General features: G+C 39.7%; 3 protein-coding genes across 3 annotated transcripts; 2 read left to right on the top strand and 1 right to left on the bottom strand.

The window, feature by feature from the left end:
• Positions 1 to 318: 318 nt before the first annotated feature.
• On the top strand, positions 319 to 3,671 carry isg20 (interferon stimulated exonuclease gene). The gene is made up of 4 exons (XM_026364680.1): positions 319 to 366; positions 1,417 to 2,103; positions 2,426 to 2,626; positions 2,744 to 3,671. The coding sequence occupies exons 2-4, from the start codon at positions 1,450 to 1,452 to the stop codon at positions 2,942 to 2,944; spliced, it is 1,056 nt and encodes a 351-aa protein (XP_026220465.1). The 5' UTR covers positions 319 to 366; positions 1,417 to 1,449; the 3' UTR covers positions 2,945 to 3,671.
• Positions 3,672 to 5,807: 2,136 nt separating this feature from the next.
• Positions 5,808 to 10,292, top strand: rlbp1b (retinaldehyde binding protein 1b). The gene is made up of 8 exons (XM_026366175.1): positions 5,808 to 5,843; positions 6,712 to 6,755; positions 7,816 to 7,944; positions 8,282 to 8,486; positions 8,714 to 8,892; positions 8,985 to 9,143; positions 9,342 to 9,452; positions 9,800 to 10,292. The coding sequence occupies exons 2-8, from the start codon at positions 6,744 to 6,746 to the stop codon at positions 9,926 to 9,928; spliced, it is 924 nt and encodes a 307-aa protein (XP_026221960.1). The 5' UTR covers positions 5,808 to 5,843; positions 6,712 to 6,743; the 3' UTR covers positions 9,929 to 10,292.
• Positions 10,293 to 10,376: 84 nt separating this feature from the next.
• Positions 10,377 to 18,364, bottom strand: abhd2b (abhydrolase domain containing 2, acylglycerol lipase b). Its single transcript, XM_026365682.1, has 11 exons — positions 18,052 to 18,364; positions 17,662 to 17,753; positions 17,109 to 17,336; positions 16,735 to 16,910; positions 16,199 to 16,366; positions 15,853 to 16,036; positions 15,630 to 15,722; positions 15,335 to 15,430; positions 15,180 to 15,249; positions 14,227 to 14,311; positions 10,377 to 12,382 (listed from the first exon to the last, which is right to left on the bottom strand). Exons 3-11 carry the CDS (start codon positions 17,315 to 17,317, stop codon positions 12,156 to 12,158), a joined length of 1,308 nt encoding a protein of 435 aa, XP_026221467.1. The 5' UTR covers positions 17,318 to 17,336; positions 17,662 to 17,753; positions 18,052 to 18,364; the 3' UTR covers positions 10,377 to 12,155.
• Between the last annotated feature and the right edge of the window lie 1,100 nt (positions 18,365 to 19,464).

Raw genomic sequence — 19,464 nt, 5'->3', positions numbered from 1 at the left:
AAAAAATTGTAGATGAATAATATTGAAAACAATCAGTTACAGTCACCTTCATGCTAGATTTGCCATGTAAGGCATGTTTGATCGTCACTTGTTGCTTTTTTGATTTTCCAGTACATTTATAATTTGCAGTATATGTGTTCGTTTTTTACCATTGTGGATTCAGTAGATCAGGTTTTGTTACTATTTCTTTAACATTTAACAGAACAGTGAATAAATATTGTTTCCGGAAGTCTCGCCTTTGGCCAGTAGGTGGCGACACTGTATTTCTGTGAAACAACACACGAAGAAGAGAAAGAGCCAATCAGATAAAGAGAAGAAGAGCTCTGTCCGGGCATGTCCAGAACACTACACGTGTTGTTGCAGAAGGTACGTGTAAACTTTATCATCTTTTTGGTCGTTTTTTATGCCTTTTATTATCATTCACATATTTAACAACTATTGGATGAAATACTAAGAGATGTTTTCCTTTGAGAAATTATGTTTACCGCCTTATTACATGTGACTTTTGTCAGCTAGCTGTGTTAGTTTTTTCTAGAAAGGAATGCCAAACTCCATTGACATATCTGGGAATTAAAGTTGTCTTTGACTATCGGTAAAATTAAACACTATATAAAACAACCATTTTGATTATTGTTGAACTCTTAAGGACTAGTGTTCAACACGTATTGTAAACAGCTCACCTAGCAAGCACGTATTTATATTTTCATAACGATCATTGGAGGAGGCACTGGTCGCTACTGGCTGTCCACAATTTAAAAGATGAAAACACCTAAATCAGGTGTTGACGAGTGGGTTTGGGTTTTACGTACAGTCTGTTGTATGTTGAGTTTATGGTTTATAGATTAGACAGAAACTATAGTCTTATAATAACCTCTATCAGCCTGACTTTACTGGAGAAGTTAAAGAACACCCGTCGACCAGCTAAGAACCATTGAACTTGTGGCATGTGTGGTTTCATATACATGTAGAAATCAGTTACGTCTACTTTCTAAAAACATGTAACTTAGCTTTTGTTATTACCACAAGAAGGTGCTGTCAAACGGTTAGGTTATTAGCAACATGACGTATTACATCATTACGTCATTGTTATTGTGACGTGTTGATGTTAATCATCTGTAAGTCTGTAGTATTTCTCCATTGTCACATGGTAAATCCTATTAAAATAAGGAACTCTAAAAACATTGATTTAGATAATTTAGTACCTACTTTGTCAGTTTTATTTACTAAATGTGGTGAAACTCTGAACTACATTTCTGTATGTTGCTCTCACGTTTCATGTATAAAGGTGCTGAGATATGAACCGAGCTTATGTATGTTATGAAATGTTTATATTTTTAAAGGTCATGTATAGGTGTGAACACATACGTAATCCATTTCCTAAAGATAATCTAATTGGTTTATGTTGTATTTCCTCAGAAATGACAGAAAGATCAGTTTCCTTGGTTGACGATGGCAGAGGCATCGAAAAGAAATAAAGCCTCCTCCTCGTGGGAGTGCTTCAACTATCGATATTTGTGCAAAAAAACAATGATGATCCGAGCCATGGAGAGCTCAAGAGCTAGGAAGAAGTGCCAGCAGAATATAATGATGGAAAACATGAAGAGGAAGAAAACAAACCTCCACAATGAACCAGTGGATTCTATTAAACTGGTCAAAAAAACTAGATTAAATGATACAAATCAAGAAAATCTAATCACCCTGAACACTGAACACGAGAGCACTGATGCATCTAAGCCCGAATTCTCTGTATTTACTTCTAAAGCACCTGATCACCACAGTTTAGTCACAGCCCTTAAAGACAGCTGGGAGGTGGACAGTGGTTTCTCCTCTGAAGCCAGTCCTCCAGCCAGTGGTAGAAGTTCACCGTGCCTCAGCTCATGCCCCACCACCGTGGTGGCGTTGGACTGTGAGATGGTGGGGACGGGGCCTGGTGGGCGTTGCAGTGAGCTGGCCCGCTGCAGTATTCTGGACTATCATGGTAACGTCCTGTACGATAAATACGTCCAACCGTGTCAGCCTGTCACAGACTACAGGACCCGTTGGAGCGGCATCCGGAGGCATCATCTGCACAATGCTACGCCCTTCGCTCAGGCCAGGGAGGAGGTGAGACCAGCTTCACTCTAGCATCTGAATCTGCTGATAATTTTTTCCTGTCAATATTTTTTTTATTACTAAAGTAAACAATGTTCAGGGTTGAAGATAAAATGAAATTCACTATGATCAACTGGCACAGTGTTGCTCCCAAAAATTGTAATCGTAAAGATAAATGTTTACAGTAATATTTCTGTGACAAAGTGGGTTATTGCCTCCATTATAAAGAAGCTTCTGCATTAAGCTACAGTGCATCTTTTTACAGATTAAAACAAAAACATTTAAGAACTAGTTTCAACTCTTCTTAACCTGTCTTCTGCTTCTCTCCTTTTAGATTCTTACCATACTTGAGGGTAAAGTGGTCGTTGGCCACTCCATCTACAACGACTTTGAGGCGCTGGACATGATCCATCCATGTCACATGGTCAGAGACACAAGTACAACACGTCTTCTCAGCCGGTTGGCCGGTTTTCCCCGAGAACGCTGCGCCTCCCTCAAAATTTTAGCCAATAAGCTGCTAAACAGGAGAATACAGGTGAGACATTCACATGCCATGTCATATGGGGGGAAGGGCACATTGTTGGTGGCTTTTAGTAGCCAACTCTGCTCCGACTTGTTATTAAAATTGTGGGGTTTCTGTTTGTCGGCCCAGGTCGGGAAAAGAGGCCACTGTTCGGTGGAGGATGCTCAGGCCGCCCTCGACCTCTACAAGCTGGTGGAGGGTGAGTGGGAGCAGGAGCTACAGAACAAACTGAGGGACGATGGTGCTCCACGTGAGCCCAGCTTCGCTGCTTCTAACCACTACATGCAGGACGAGTACTGGCCTGATGATGTCACAGCTGACAGCCAATGAGAGGAGAGTATGTATTTAGTGGGAAATACCTCAAAAAGTTGCTATTACATGGTGATGATAACCATGAACACTTGATATCAAGTGTGGGGCTGTAATTAAATCTAATGAGAAGATGTACTGTATCACTTTAAGGGAACATAACTTTATTGTTTGAGTGAAAACACTTGATAACTTATTTCTTTAACACATGTTAAACATGGTTGGAGTTCCTGCCAGCACTTTGTTTGCTGTGATAGCCGATAACCTGCCTGCAGAGTTGTTAGTAAAAGGTAGTCTTTACAGACTTGATTATGTTTGTACCATGAAAAATGGTGGTGCTCCGAAGATGGAGGGTGATGATGTGCAGGGTTTGAAGTTCTCTAACAGTTTCTGCTCTTACTTGAAAGGTTAAGTTTTACTATTAATAGGACATGAAACTGTTCTTAGGCCACTTATGCAGCTATTATGTAAAACACAACAGTGTTTGTGATGTTTGTTTTTTCAAATATCATCTTTCTCTTGAACATGAAAATGCTTCAGTGACTCCTCTGTGTATATGTGGCCTTAAGTATTTTAAAGTGGTGTTGGTGGTGTTAGTGTTCTGACCTCGCATTGTAAGCTGCTCTTAAATGTCCTAATAAAATGTCCTGTTAAAATAAAACATTACAGCTTTGTTTGATTTGAATGATCAGGTGTTACAATGCCAGAAATAAGAATAATAAAGGAGCATTCGACCTGTTTTACTCAACTGTAGGTAACAAAGGTAAATCATGTCTTAAATAGAGGATCTTTGTAAAATCTAAAACAAAATCTCTTTCTAAAAAGAGAAAAAGCTGTTTTTATTATGAATATATTAGTAAAATTACAGATATTATTGATAAAGAATTTTTCCCAGACTCTGCTCTACAGAGATTTCTAGTTTGTCCTACTGCCATAACCACTTTATTAGGTAACTTGTAATTTTAACCCAATTCTGTGTTTTAGCATTAATTGGCATTGTGCTGCACCACGGACTGCATCATAATGAGTTTTTGTCTTTATTTACGCTGATAGCAGATGAGAAACTCCAAACATGGTGTCCTAGTTGATCCACTGCCAGATCAGCGTTAACAACTGCATTGTGAGCAGCAATAGCATTAATGGATTAAGCCACCGCTCTCTTAGGAAATGTTTTGTTATTTGCATTAAAAAGTAATTTAATGTCACACAAAAACACTTTTTTAAAAAGAATTGTGTTTTTTATGCTTCCACTGTATTTCCAGTGCTCAAATTCTGCACCGCTTTATCTTTTGTTTGTTTTTATGGGTCTAAAGATGTGAAGATGCCATGAAATTCCCTCACTCTTAACATGCAATACGCTGAGCTGCAGGTGGAGCCGTGCTGCTTGTTGTTTCACACCCGAACCCATGAATGAATACACACACACACCTACAGCTCAGGCTATAGGGAGAGAACAGAGAGGAGCATTGTTTGCCCCAATCCATCTAATTTTGTTCCTCAAATCGCTTTATTGAGCAGATCAGGCCCGATTTAGCAGATTAGTAGTTGGCTGCCTCCATCGCTGCATCAGGGGGAAAAAGTGTGTTGGTGACGAACTGGACAACTTCCAAACATCAACCATACAGAAGAACAAGCTGCTGCAGGTGAAATGAGTTCATAGAAAAACCTTTCAGCAGGAACTCACATTGAGATGTAGATGTAATAAAAGCCTTATAGCATGTCAGGGACTACTGAGATGGGTAGTGGGACTTCTGGTTTTAGTCTTGACTAGTATCTTCCAGTTTCATGTGGACACACCTGATCCAGGTAATCAGCAGTGAGTAGGGCAGGTGGACGCCACTCACATGTCTTTAGACATTAGGCACTGAGCACATTATGTAAACGTTTACATTACATTAACATTACTCTGAGCTTCTAATGCTCACAGTAATCTGCACACACTCGAACTGCATGTGTAGGGTCATGTTTACTGATATCAATGGACCAAAGTCTGAATTGGGATAATATGTTTAAGAATTTCTGGCTTATGAAACAGAGGATATGTGAAACACACTGTGAAGCTTTTCCTCTCACTCACAATGAAGCTTCTAGTAGTTTTTGAGTCATCATGTGGTACTTTTGTAAGCATAATGCCGTATTTCTTGATGTATTAAATAGCTGCTTTTAAGTTCCGAATGTCATAACATCTCAAATATCTTAAAAACATTTCACAAATTTGCATGAAATATGTATAGTTCTGTAAAAATTTTGAGTGATCAGGGATCGGCCTGAATTGATAAATGAAGGTTTCAGTTGCTTGTCAGCACAGACACTTGATCCCAGTCATGATGTGGCAATGGGTGGAAAAACTTATTTAAAAATTTTAACAACAACATAGAAACAATTTAAAGAAACTTACTCCTATAGCTAAAAAGTTATGTATGTTGCATTAAATAAAATATGGCTGGTGGTTAACTGAATAACAGCATCAGAGCTACTCTGAACACGCTTCATTCCTCTGAACATGTGAAAAGACTATTTTTACTTTCAGACTCCACCTCCTCTGTCACCCGAGGGTGTTCACGTTGCATGAACCAAACTGGGATACAGCAGCCACAATGGTCACTTTTCACACAACCAAAGTCTCCTTGGAATTCGATCAAATCCCTCCACCTCCATAAACCACTTCTTACCAAAAGTGTGCACTCAACATTACATCATCTATAATGTGCCAAGGCCCTGCCTTTCATTATGGGAGCACCTCCCATCCCCCTTATTACACACTCTGCCACTTTTATGCTGATTGAAAATCAAAAAGAAATCTGCTGGGTGTAACCTGGTGTGACGCCACTAATCCGAGCGCTACAAATCATAGTTCCCATCCACCCGGCTCTGCACAGACCCCTGCGAGTCTTCACCATCAACTTCACATCTGCCTCAGGTAAGACTGGGCCTCCACTGCTGAGGTGCTGCTTCACCCCTTTTCTTCCTTGGATGTACAACTTATTATACTTATATTATATGCATTTAATTTTCTAGCAACAGAATTCTTGAACAGAATCTGAGTTTAATTCAAATCTGAGTCTGTGGCTCTCAAAAGCCACCTCTGCTAATTTCGTGGGTGCATCATGGGACTAAACCTGGCAAAAGCAGCACTCTTGGTGCAGGAGCTCTGGTTTTTAATGTCTACTTAGCGGCATACTCCATGTTAGAAACGTCATACCTGTAAATCTGATATCTGTTAATGCAGTCAGACTACAAATTTGAGATGTATTATCTCGTCAGCGTTTGCATAAATGCCAAATGAGGTAAATGTGTAGAAAATATTAAGAATCCACATGAAACAAGTTTGCAGACACACAGTATAAATGTGTTAGTCTCATATAACAATGCTCCTCTGTTTAAATGTGACGTATGTTAAATTAGATGAGTGCTGCAAATAACATTTGGTTTTGTTAATGAGTCATCTACTTATTATCAGGTCAGTCTAATTTAATATGTGGCATTTTGACATTGATTGTTTTGTTTGATCAAGGATGTACAGTCATACACTTCATCCAGATGATACTATAGAGTTTAAACCTTCACAGTGAGTGTGAGCCTGTTGATTATAAAACCAATCAGCCTTAAATCTCCTGAAAAACAATCCAGGAGCACAGAGGTGCTAAATATAGCACAACAAAGATGCCCTGTAATGGCAGAGAGTGTGACATGAGGGGGGATTAACATGAAGCATGGTGTGAACTTTAAAAACAAACAAAATTATAATTAATCTGAATCACTAAAATGTTTTTTTTCTTCTCTTCCAGACGGTGCAAAGCCGCTTTAAAGCGCAGAAGACATGGCTGTGGTTGTAAGTTTCATCGCTTTTATTTATTTAAAATGATGGGGTCACATTTTGCTCACCGATATTTTCCACAAAAGTTTTCATACTAAGCTTTAACAGCGAGTGTCGAAGGATGAAAGGTCTCTGAATGAGCAGTACCCCCCAGCTATTCAACTTCCTGTAACATGGACTCAGCTGCAGCTCAACATTTCTCAAAACCAAAGTCTATTGTTAGGGATGCTGTCAACAGCTACAGCTGCTAATCTCAGATCCCTGCTTCGAGTCTACTAGTAGTCCCTACTGTGTATTTGCAGGCTTTACTGGACTCATGTGAGGGAGATTAACCAAACACTGAGGCCTATTGATTACGGTCCTGCAACACTGATGTTCAGGCATTTTGTCTCACGTGGATTAGATGTGTTTTAAACCTCAAACAGCACAACCACTTCTTGTTCTTAGAATTATTTTTGGGCATTTAGATTTCTCCAAAGTAATATGCAAGATAAATAACCTGAAATCCTAGATCAGTTGTAGTCTGATCTAGGATCAGTTGTACTGTGCACACTCTGTGTGCACACAATACAGTAAATGTTATTTTAAAAGTCACCAAGAGAGCTGCTACAGTAAAACCTAGTACATAATGAGTATTAGTAAGTGCAGTCTAAATTGTATGTGTAAAATGTATGAGGTTAGTAAGCCAAGAACAATTATAATATTAATAAGACACTTATTTTTGATAAAAATCCCACAGTGACATACATATAAAGCAAATTTCCTCATAAATATTTAAAGTGGTCTAACACAGACAGCTTCATTTAGTTTAACTGTTCCAGTGTTTGCTGCATCACACGTGTACTATTAATTACATTTAATAAAAGTTTCTTTAATTTTACTAATTATTGCTCCAATTAAAAGTCTCAATGGCTGCTGTGAAAAATACCATCCATCCAGTGCTGATGCAAAAAAACAGACAAAACTAATCTCTGAGAAACACAAACAAACTCTGCTTCTTGTTTGGAATCTGTTGGTCTTGAATGTTTTCTGCTGCATCATGACATAATCATAACATTATGTCGTCTATCTTCAGAGTGGAACCTACCGTATGGTGTCAGAGGAAGAGCAGGCTCTCAGGGCCAAGCTGGAACGTCTCACCGTCAAGGACCACGGGCCAGTGTTTGGACCGTGTGCCAGCCTGCCAGACCACACCAAGCAGAAGGTATCAGTCTTTGCAGGTGGAGCCACACTTAGCTGCATGAGCTGTCCAGGCCCAATCAACACGCATATCACACCAACCACACACTGTATATGACATACCCATAGGGGTCCTGATTAGACGTCTTCCCAGGATTGTGTGTGTACAAATGTGTCGTACTACACTACACTGACTTCTTCACAATATATATTTTATTATAAAAAGCTTAGCTCGCACAGCTGCTCATAACATTCATTCATATTATGTATTGAACTACATGTAATTGTAGAATAAGAATCGTGAATTGCTATGATTACAAATGTTTTGTTAACCGAACGTTGCCCCCCACCACCACCACCAGGCCAAGGATGAGCTGAACGAGACCGATGAGAAGCGGGTGTCTGCAGTGAAGGAGCTGCGAGGAATCATTAAGGAGAAGGCAGACGCAGGTGACGACCTGGCTAAGGTGATCCAAGACACCTTTGGGGAGAAACCAGACAGTTTACTGGTTCGCTTCATCCGAGCCAGGAAGTTTGATGTGTTCAGAGCCTACGAGCTTGTGAAGGGTATGTTAGAAAAATGTTTCATCACTTCAATGCTTTGCTGTAATTATGTTTGGATCCTTATTAACTGCATCACCAGTTTATGAAAACCCAACAAGAAAAACGCTAACACTTCTTTTAGTTATTAGTTCAGTTACACATTATTTTATTTGCTATGTCATTTTGGCAGCTGATGACAGAACCAGTCAATGCTTGTTCTCAAAAGATGCCAAATTCCTCCTGCCTTCCAGGCTATGTGCGTTTCAGGAGGGACTACCCTGAGCTGTTCGAGAATCTGACCCCTGAAGCTGTCCGCAGCACCATCGAGGCCGGCTACCCAGGCATCCTGCAGAGCAGAGACAAGTATGGACGTGTGGTTCTGCTCTTCAACATCGAGAACTGGGACTACGAGGAGATCACCTTTGATGAGGTAAGATGTGCTGGGTGCACAAAGAAATAATAATACCATACCACCCTATTCTTCCAACATTCAGATTGAAAATATTGAATATCTGTGTTTAGATCCTGCGCGCCTACTGTGTGATCCTCGAGAAGCTGCTGGAGAACGAGGAGACTCAGATCAATGGGTTCTGTATCATCGAGAACTTCAAGGGCTTCACCATGCAGCAGGCGTCTGGAATCAAACCCACTGAGCTCAAGAAGATGGTGGACATGTTGCAGGTGGGAAAACAAATTCTTCCTCTGGATTAATTGGTCGTTACAGACAAGAGTGGACACACAGATATTGTAGAAGTGAAAACTTGCTCATGTTTTCTTCTTACAGTAAAGACATTCATGCTGATTATTCCTCATGTTTGGTTGCGGTTTGCAGGTTGCATGTGTCACGTTTTCCTCATTTTATCCTTTCTCTTCCACCAGGATTCATTTCCTGCCCGTTTCAAAGCTGTGCACTTCATCCATCAGCCCTGGTACTTCACCACCACCTACAATGTGGTCAAACCACTCATGAAGAGCAAGCTGCTAGAGAGAGTGAGTTGGACGGGCACAATTCAGTGATATATTATAACTGTGACGAGATGCATTCATGTCAAAACTGTTCCTCGGTGCATGTACTGTATATAAATGAGCCACCACCAGTGAACATTCAAAGTACTGAAGATTTAATTTACATTTCACTTTATGTGGATAAATATGTTGTCTTTGTTTTTGGTGGTGGTGTTGAATTAATATCCCAAAATGCAACATCAAAACTGGCTTTAAGCTGATTTTAGTCTCTAACTAATTCTACAGCATGTTATAGATAAAGAGTTAAATATGTGGCATTCAGAGGGGCTGAGAATCCCCACAGTCTCAAATGCCTCCTGTTCTTGCTCTAGGTGTTCATCCATGGAGACGAGCTGGAAAACTACTACAAAGAGTTTGACCCTGAAATCCTTCCCTCTGAGTTCGATGGAAAAGGTGCCAAGTACGACGGCAAGGCCATAGCAGCCAAGCTGTTTGACTAAACGTACTCCATCCCTTTGCCAGCCAGGCATGATACATTACTGACCCCACCGACTGTGGAGACTTAAAACACAAGCTAGCTGTGTGGTTGTAGGAAAAAAATTTATTTGATTTGAGAATTTGCTGGAAAACAGTATGTTATCGCAAAATTTGTAATTGTTTATTCATGACAACCCACACAGCTTGTTTTAACACTGGCGGGCCCCAGATTTCTCAGTTTCCACTCCACTGTTCCCGTCTATCTTTGAACCATAAGGCCGATATTACAACAAGTGCCTGTCTCTTATGTTTTTTAGTTTGTTCGTTTCCCAGTTGTTCTACCTGGTGCACCAATAATAATGTCAATAAGTGTACAATAAACTGTATATAAACCTACGTTCTAGTCTTTGCATTCATCTGGAGATAAAAAAAAAGCAAAACATTTATAGGGTTAAAATGAACAGACACTAATGTTTGAGAAAATATTTATTAATGGGTGAGGTCAGATATGTCCAATCAGTCAAGGCTGATGACACAACACTTCATGATTAGATTACAAATGTAACACCCATATTCTGATATATAATAAAAGTCCATACAGTACAAAAGGAACTGTAAAAACCGTAAAGTGCAAGCAAAATGGTCCATGTCTTAATCATTCAGGACATATTACACATACAGATGCGGCAGTGGTGCAGGTAAGAGAATAAAGCTGCATTAAAGGTAATGGTTCAAATGTTTTTTGACAACAGGTACAAAGGTGGGTGGAGTCCACTGCATTTACACAGAATCTGACAGGATGTTACTCACAGGAAACTGTGAGAAACATCAAACATGCACGCTGTGGGTACTTCTCAAAGTAGCAGTATTACTAAAACAGCGTGACTCAGTCCTGTCCTGAAAAGCCCTTTAGTCCAGTGTATGCCCAAGTATCTCCTGCCCCAGATTGTAGACTTATCAGGGGAAATTCTCTGTGGTAATAATCCATCTAAACAGTGCATTTAGAAAATTAAACCACCTGAATATGCTCATCCTGTGGCAGCAGGCCTCACAGTAATAACTGCTGTCACCTGGTGCCACGGAGCAAGAAGAGGACGCAGAAGTTTAATGTTTGGCGCATAATGTTAAATGAGCAGTCTGAAAAGTGTTACTGATTTATACATTTCTGTTTGTTTTTATATAATCTTTAAACCTCTTAAAAAAACCTAATGCCCTGATTCTTTTATTTTGAAGCTGATTCACCACACAAACTGGAAAGTGGTGTCAAAATGATTAAAATTATACTTATATATTGTATAATTAAACAAATATTACATAATTAAACAGAAAAATAAGATTATATCTGATTATCAACAGCTCAATGACTCATGAGGAGCTGTAAACTCAAACCTGTTGCAGACCCACATTTATATGAAGGCACTTAAGTCATTTTTTAACTATTAACTATAATATACTTAAAATTACAAGTGATGTGGGGCATCAGGTACATTTTTGTTCAAGTATAAGTTCTGGATTTTTTGTCTAGAAACAATATTGCTGTACCAGTATTGATACTATAGGTCTCAGTCAATGAAATGTTTCTAATATCCACACTGACACTGACAAAAGGCCACAAATATGTAAGTAATGAACGAAGCTTCACATAAAGCTTCACCTGAACTTTGGAGTGAATTCAGCATATTTAGTGTGTGACCAAGACATATTCTTGCATATGTATACGCACATGAATATTGTTTTAAGACAGACTTGAAAAATCTAGAACCGATTCTTTAAAGGTTTTGAGGCATCAATTTAAAATAGATTAGAGGTCTAATTTGTGTGTGAGCTGATTCATAAGTTAGTATACGTGTGCTTTTGAATGTTTTCAGTAGTAATTCACGTACAAATATCCCATTTTCTTCTTTCTATACAGAGGTCAAAGGTCACAATCACGCTGTAGTTAAAGTACACCTTCCTGCCAAATACATCACCCTGGTGTCCAGACTCAATAACAGCTGCCAAACAACCAGCAGAGGGCGAACTATCGTTATACTGGGAAGAAAAGAGGAAGGAACAACTGAGCCCGGGGTCCTGTTACACTCTCAGGTATTAGTATCTCCTTAAGTTTTAATGTCCAATTTGGTTTACTCACTTTCTTAGAATAACTTACGTAACTGTAAGGTCTTTAGTTTCTGAAGCAGAGCACATACAAAGACTGTGTCTTTGTGGTTTTTGGTCTATTGTTTTGTCTCCAGTCATGTACAGTATGTGCTACCCGCTAAGTGTTTCTCCTGTGCTCTGCTGGCAACACTTCCCATCCCGGTGACTGCTCCTGTGACAGGCCGGCTGGTTCTTCTCCCAGTGGCAGATGGCGTCAGCGTACTCGATGATAACCTTATCCATCCAGGTGAGAGGCTGGGGGAACAGCACAGCCCCCTCGAAGAAGCCGAGGTGACCTCCATGTTGCGTCAGGGCAAACATCACATTGGGCATCTTCTCTGTAGGGGAAGACAGAGGTAAGGTGTATTTTCTTTTTAATGGAAAGTTAAATGCATTCACATAACAGAAGTTACACACAGTGTCTGTAACAGTAGAAACAAGCTGGGGCTGTTTGGGTTGTCTGTCTAGCATCAGATCCAAACAAAACATAAGTTAATAGAGGTAAAATGGCACTTCTCTAACTAGAAACACTGACTCCAGTATCGTCTTAAACATCCATAAACATTCTTCTGACGTATTTATAGTATAGTAGTTTCTCAAGGAGCTTATTTCAGCATTCAGTAACTAGCAATAGTTAGTCGAAAGTTGAGATTCACCTGTTCAATGAAAGCCTACATTAATAAATAAGTCATTAAAAATTCATCATTCATCAACATTCATAACTGCAAAAACAGGTGACATATTAGAAAGTGCAAGTCCTAACAGCTAACACTCAGAGCCGTGTTCTTACCAACACATTTCTAAAATAGGGAACTGAGATGCAAGAGCACATTACATACAGGATGGAAACTTATGATCATCATTTCTTCGCTTCTGCTGTTATAGGTTTTGCTTTCATTACAGCTGTTAACGATTTATCATCTTTATTTACATTTTTTTATGATTTTTCATAATAAATCAAACTGTAGATTGATGATTTCCCTGATTAATTAAAGAACTAGAAAGACAAGTGATGTGCTAGAGGAGGATTTTACACAACAATCTAGAAAGCATTAATACAGTTATTTTTAAATGTTAATAAATCCATTAACAACAACCCATACACACTTTATAAATGGTGCCTTATCTAAAAGCAGAACCAAAATGATTATGATCATCAAACTCATCGGTCATTAACTGGAAAGTGTGAAGTTTGTGGAATCAGCTGACAAAGTTGACATTAAAGAGTAAAATCCAACATATCCATGTTTCTTTGAAGCAGAACACAGGTTTAGTACTTATCAAGGTCTGAGTCATTACAAACTCAGTGATTTACAAGCACGGGGGCTGATGCATGGGACCTACTGAGGCAAGACAACATAGCAGGCTGCAGCCACACAGACACACACACATACACACTCTATATGTATAATCCAACAGCTCAGGCAGATCACATGGCCCTAAAAAATTCAACAAGACTGTCTGGGCTGGGCAGTGTAGAGTAGATCATCACTTAAGACTCCAGCTCCAGAGGAAGGAAAGCACATTTATTAGTTTTACACTAGTCTAAATATCACTCTGACGATGGTGTTTTACTGCTCTAGTTAGTCATCGCTGTCTAGGAAACACACCCAGTTTGAACAACAAACACCACATAGCCTCTCAGCGAGGGTTTGGTTAACTCGTGCTTCTGCATACTTATGTGTGAAGAATACTTTGATCCCTTCATCCATCCATTGTCTTAACCACCTTTCCTGTTCAGGGTCGTAAGGAGCCAACCTCAGCTGACACACCACGGACAGGTTGTCTACCCACGCAGCACGGGGGGACTCCACACAGACATGCTTTCACGTCATTGTTTTTATGATATTCTGTGGTTACAGTCAATCATATGATTGTTTTATTATATGCTGACCTATTTTCTGATTGCCCCACTAAGGCAGATGATTTTAAAAGCTATTTAACATTCGTTGTTGCTTTATCATAATGAATGATTTTCCATACGCCCCAATGAAGGTTAAAGATTACAGGTCAGTGTTTGAACTCCTGTTCTACTGTTGTCACCAATACTAACAACATACTGTGGGTATTGCAACATGACATATTAAGACACATTCTGTACTTTACCGCTATAGTGACCATTACATAATACCCCGTAAACTTCTGCTTTAATACCAAGAACAGCTTATGGTGAATGACAAACCTGCAAGTGCACGTGGAATAGCCAGTAGCGACTGATGAATTAGTGGGTCGTCTGAGGAATTTAACAACAGGAGAGGCACAGTGATCTGAAGAAGAACAAAAACCAACAACAGTTTGTTCAGAAATTATTTTTGTAAGGTCTAGTTACACAGTTACTGCTTTTGTTAGGTTCAGCAGCAGCAGTAGAAGTTGTAAGAGTATTAGTCAGGCTGTTCCCACAGTAAAAACATGTCCATACCAACACCTCCAAAGCTCGCTATATAACACTTTATATCTCATTTGTGTATTCTGTACAAAGAATGGCCGTTTGTGGCTTTGCAGAAGTTACAAAGGTAATGAGCAAATACTTAGATAGTAGATAAACTTGTTTGCCAAACTAAGTTCCCTTTTACATTTTCTATGGGGCTAAATTATGGTAATGTGTCACAACTACTGAACATTAGAGGTGCCGGTACAAGTTAATTCAGACAAAGTTCTGGTTCCATTAATGCAAAAACACGCTTGTGGTATCAGTCTTCTCCTCTAAATCTCAGAAGGAAAGAAGAAGGAAAACAAATAAGCACGTTTACTCAAGAGTTACGCCTCATTACTCCTTTATCTTTAACCATGAACGCATGAACCTGGTTTGGAGTTCAGGTGGAATGTCAAAGCGGTAATACTGAGGAAAAACAATTAACTGAAGTAGAAGTAATTAGAAATAGCAGTAGCCTGGTAGTAGTAGAAGTGTAGTGGTAATTATCCTAGAAACAGTAACTGTGAAGCAGAAGTATTAGGTCCATTATACTAAAGTAAAAAGTGTTGTACTTGGCGAGAGCAGTAGATGTAGTATTAGTAATAGTAGTACTGACACTAGCAGTAGTAATAACTGAAGGTGTGTCAGGGGTGTTAACAGTAATAACAGCAGTAAAATAAAACAAATTAAATGGCACTTTTAAAAACACACTTTTCACTTACTTTGTGCATGTAGTGCACACAGCTCTCCTTCTTGTAGTACTCCTTCACTGAGCTGTAGCCGTGAAATTTTCTGCAGAACAAATCAAGCAACAGAGTCAAGTCGTAGAGTTTGACATATCCAAAAGTAGCCAAATCATAATTTAGCAAAAGTTCACCTCATGACGCTGTCATCTATCTGCATCAGAGACGTGGCTGCGTACAGTCTGCTCAGGTCTGCATCACCAATGTTGCTGGAGTTCAACAAACTGCTCCTGTTTACCAGCACAATAAATAAAGACATTTAGTCAAATAGGGCAGAAACTAAGGAAACCAGCACATTGTCCTGTTCATAGAACCTTAATTCATACATATTATTTTTATCTTGTAGCACTTAGCTTAATAGGATTAATATCATGTCTATAGACAGATATATTGCCTGTCACTGCAACAATTAATGTAGTGTTTTTCCACCTGTGTGACAGGATGAGCCTCTTCATGTTGCCTGCCAACACAAAGTTGTAGAACCTCCGGCACTGGTCCCACTGAAGAAATGTTTCCTGGGCCCTACGCACAAATATAAATGCAGCTTTTTATAATAAAAAGTTACTAAACTTAAGTCCCACTTTATCCTTCTCTATTCATTATCATATCCAGCCCAGATTCGGTTGATCCGTTTGTCCATTAGTCCACCAACCTGAGGGCACTGTACCCCTGACAGACGCTGACGCAGCACAACACTCGCTCCTGGTTCGATCGGTTCTCACCCAGAAACTTACAGACGATGTTCCCCCCCAGACTAAAGCCCACAACCACCAGCTGAGTCTGGGGAAAGGCTCGTTTGATGTAGCCCACCATAGCTGCAAACTCCCATGTACAACCTGAATAAAAAAGATTCTTATGTATGATATTATATATTACACAGCTAAAATATTTTGAATATTTATTTGGAATGACAAATTATCAAAGCTCTTGTATGTGATGTTTCTACACAAGCCACTGATTTGTGAGTCCCATGTTATCATGAGCTATTCCCTCTTTACCATAGGTGAACATGCGTGGTGAGGTGAGCTCCACATTGGGCAGGGCTCCCAGGTGGTTGAGGACAGCACAGCGGTAACCCTGCCGCTGGGAATAATCCACAAAGGTCCGAATGTAGCTCTTCTCACTATGGTTACCGATCCCAGGGCAGATTACCATTGTAATGTCATCTGACATAAACAAACACAATACAAGACACGACACATGCACAAACATACAAAGTGGAGTCATGTGTGGGCATAAATATGGCTTTTGTGTGTGGCTTGATTTAATTGGCTGCTGAAATGCATGACATTCTTCCTTGAGGGAGTTCATTAGTGGTCTTCCTGCTTGTGCATACTGTGGTATGAGCGGTTCGTTACTCGGGGCCGATGTGTTCACGCCCAATCAAGCATATAAAACTAAAAATAAAGCCTAAAACATGTGAGTGATGTTAAGAGGTTAAGAGGTAGAACTATAACAGAAGACCAGTGGGTTTGTGATTAAATCCTGACCAAACATTAAATCTAAAGTCTGCAGCTCAGTATTAGGTTCTGACCTCCTGTGCTGTGGCCTCCCAGGGCTTCAAAGACATCAAAAGTGGCTGTGGCGCCGTCCTGCATTGGGAGGAACTTGCGGACACCGCAGGGCGTTGGTGTGTTGACACGTCCCATCTTGCCATACAGAACTGTCTGAAGATGACCACTTTTCCCCCACAGCAACGGAGGAATGTATCTGAAGAGAAAGAAAGGCTGTAAAGCACAGTCTTAGCAAAGATTACCAGTCCACACACACCAGTCAAAAAGCAGGAGGTGGCAGATTAAGACCATAAAGATGTGACACCTGTATCTCAAGTGATTCAAAACCAATTTCCCTAATTCCAAAAACTTTAAAAGCTTTTAAATCTTGGACAAGATAGGAACAAACGCTCACTCTTTGGTCAGCATCGGGCAGGATTTGAGCAGGTAGCGGCTGAGCAGCGTGTCCTGGTAGGTGATCTCTGGTGGAGCTGTGGGACTCTTCAGGTTCAGACACCGGACGATGATGTACAGGACCGTCGCTACTGCTGCCAGCTTCATGCCATCAAACATGGCGGGCAGCTCCGCCCCGAAGGTGTGCATGTTACTGTCTTCTAGGGTCATTGTGGATATGTGAGGAAACCTGCCGTGTGCACAATGAAAGAAATGTACTTACATGAGTCAGGAGCCAACAGAAGTCAAATATTTATTTATGAATGATTTATTTATAATAACAGTATGAGTCAGGTCAGTTTTTTAATGCTGTTATTTTTTAGAGCTTTCTACCTGACACCAGCTTAAAGAAATCACCTGTATGTTAGATCTCTTGGAGGTACTGATTCATAAATTAGGACACATGAGAAGCATCACAACATGTAGAAATACTGACTACTGGTTTGACTCCACAAGTACTGATCCTGATAATGACCAAATAAAACAGAGGTGCCCTCTGTGGGGCCCACACCCACCTCGTTGTCTGACTTCCAGGAAAAGTTGTGTGGTGTCGGTCCCTACTTTCAGTCTGTTATCCGTCTGTTATCCGTCTGTTCGTGTTCACTCACTGCAGGAAAACACAAAGTAAAGCGACTTTATGAAATCAGGAAACACAAAAGAGAACAGGAGGCGACATTAAAAACATAATGGGAAGGCTGTTACTTCACGTTTATTACACTGACACGCGTTTATTACGCAAGAGCTCCAAGAGGATAAATGATCACAGTGACTTGTGCTGAGGCTCTTGTTCTCTTTTGTCCCTCAGGTGAAACTGAAAGACTTCATTAGACCCCGAACACAACATGAAGTTTACAGAAAGTACACGACATTTCTACATTAGACATTTGGGACATTTCCGGTCCTACCATGGTGTTCTTCTGGAGTCTGTCCGGGTTCTGGTCGGATCCACCCAGAGTCGAGCTCCGGCTCTGATCAGCGTCTGTTTACAACACTGGAGATGACTGACCAGCAGGGAGCTCACGGTGCGTTCAGGTGCGCCGAGAAAACTGCAACGTTTCGGAAGCAGTGCAGCTGATAGCCCTTTCAAGACTATCCTGAACTTACTCTTCCCCTTACACTCTCGCTAAATAATAAGTCGACTACAGCAGTTGTATTGTTGTGTATATATAAATGAAGTCCCCACTTCTGGTTCTCAGTCTTCTTCCGTATATATTGAGCACATGATGAGACATTTGGAAAATCCGAGGTAACTCAAGGTAGCGCTACAGTGCAGCTTACTTCCTACTTCTGAGAAACTAACATTATAACAGTAAAACCTTCAGTAATAACTGTAACTTCATTTACATCTGTGGTATTTGCGGTTTCACTGGACAAATGGAGATACCTGCAGAAAAGCACCGTAGATGTACGTTTCACAACAACAACAACAACACTTCTTTTACAGACATGAGGTAGAGGATGTTACATAATGTAGGAAAGCGGTGGCCGCCACACCTACAAGACTTCACCTCGTCATAAACTCACAAACAAGCCTTAGACAAATATATCATGATAATTATATATATGTACAAAAGGATCGGGATTTATTTGATTACAAGGAACAACAGTGTACTTGATGTTGTGTACTATACACTTTAAAACAGTTTTGAGCTTCCTGCAACAATGTTTTACTCATATTTAAGAACATTTTGGGATAAAACAAGTGGTTCTGCTTTGTCACATTTGCATACACTCTTAACACTACATCAATTAAGGTTATTTTAATAGACACTATTAGTGAAGCAGGTTTAACATGTAAATTATATGTAAATGTCGTTATCTGACGGAACAGATAAAGGGAGAGAGGAATGTTGTCCTGGAACATAGGTAACCAGTTATCTAAGTGGAAAATAAAAGGTGAAATTTCATCACAAATTGAAAACAAGGAGGTGCATGTTTACATTTATTTATTTGTTGCTATTGAATTACTGAAGTTGCATTTTCTTCAGATGCATCTTATGCAATTATTTATTTACGTATTTACTTATTTATTTTTATTCTTACTTTTACCTTTTCATTTTACTGACACAGCGTTACAGAATTAAGATGTCACTTTCCAATACATGAACTAAACAAGCTACTTGTGCCAAATGTATGTAAATACAGTATGTAGTCTAAATTCATCATTCGTTTGTACTACTACTTGTTTCTACCTGGAATGTCCAGCAGACTTTTCAGTCAATGCAAAAATATAGTAAGTTACATTTTAATTTTATATTAGTTAGTTATATAATTAGTTCATTTAGTTATCATCAATTAGTTAAAAGTAAAAAAAATAT

Source organism: Anabas testudineus, chromosome 6 (assembly GCF_900324465.2).
Source record: "Anabas testudineus chromosome 6, fAnaTes1.2, whole genome shotgun sequence".
In the NCBI taxonomy this organism is placed as follows: domain Eukaryota; kingdom Metazoa; phylum Chordata; class Actinopteri; order Anabantiformes; family Anabantidae; genus Anabas; species Anabas testudineus.
This window is presented reverse-complemented; position numbering and strand designations above follow the sequence as displayed.

Excerpts from the sequence above, each read along its gene's own strand:
- isg20 (XM_026364680.1), top strand. The coding sequence starts at position 1,450 with ATGGCAGAGGCATCGAAAAGAAATAAAGCCTCCTCCTCGTGGGAGTGC. Across the intron at positions 2,104-2,425 it reads TCGCTCAGGCCAGGGAGGAG|ATTCTTACCATACTTGAGGG; the intron begins GTGAGACCAGCT and ends CTCTCCTTTTAG. Across the intron at positions 2,627-2,743 it reads TGCTAAACAGGAGAATACAG|GTCGGGAAAAGAGGCCACTG; the intron begins GTGAGACATTCA and ends TTGTCGGCCCAG.
- rlbp1b (XM_026366175.1), top strand. Across the intron at positions 8,487-8,713 it reads AGCCTACGAGCTTGTGAAGG|GCTATGTGCGTTTCAGGAGG; the intron begins GTATGTTAGAAA and ends CCTGCCTTCCAG. Across the intron at positions 9,453-9,799 it reads AGAGCAAGCTGCTAGAGAGA|GTGTTCATCCATGGAGACGA; the intron begins GTGAGTTGGACG and ends TTCTTGCTCTAG.
- abhd2b (XM_026365682.1), bottom strand. The coding sequence starts at position 17,317 with ATGACCCTAGAAGACAGTAACATGCACACCTTCGGGGCGGAGCTGCCC. Across the intron at positions 15,250-15,334 it reads ATAGATGACAGCGTCATGAG|AAAATTTCACGGCTACAGCT; the intron begins GTGAACTTTTGC and ends TTTGTTCTGCAG. Across the intron at positions 12,383-14,226 it reads TATTCCACGTGCACTTGCAG|AGAAGATGCCCAATGTGATG; the intron begins GTTTGTCATTCA and ends CTTCCCCTACAG.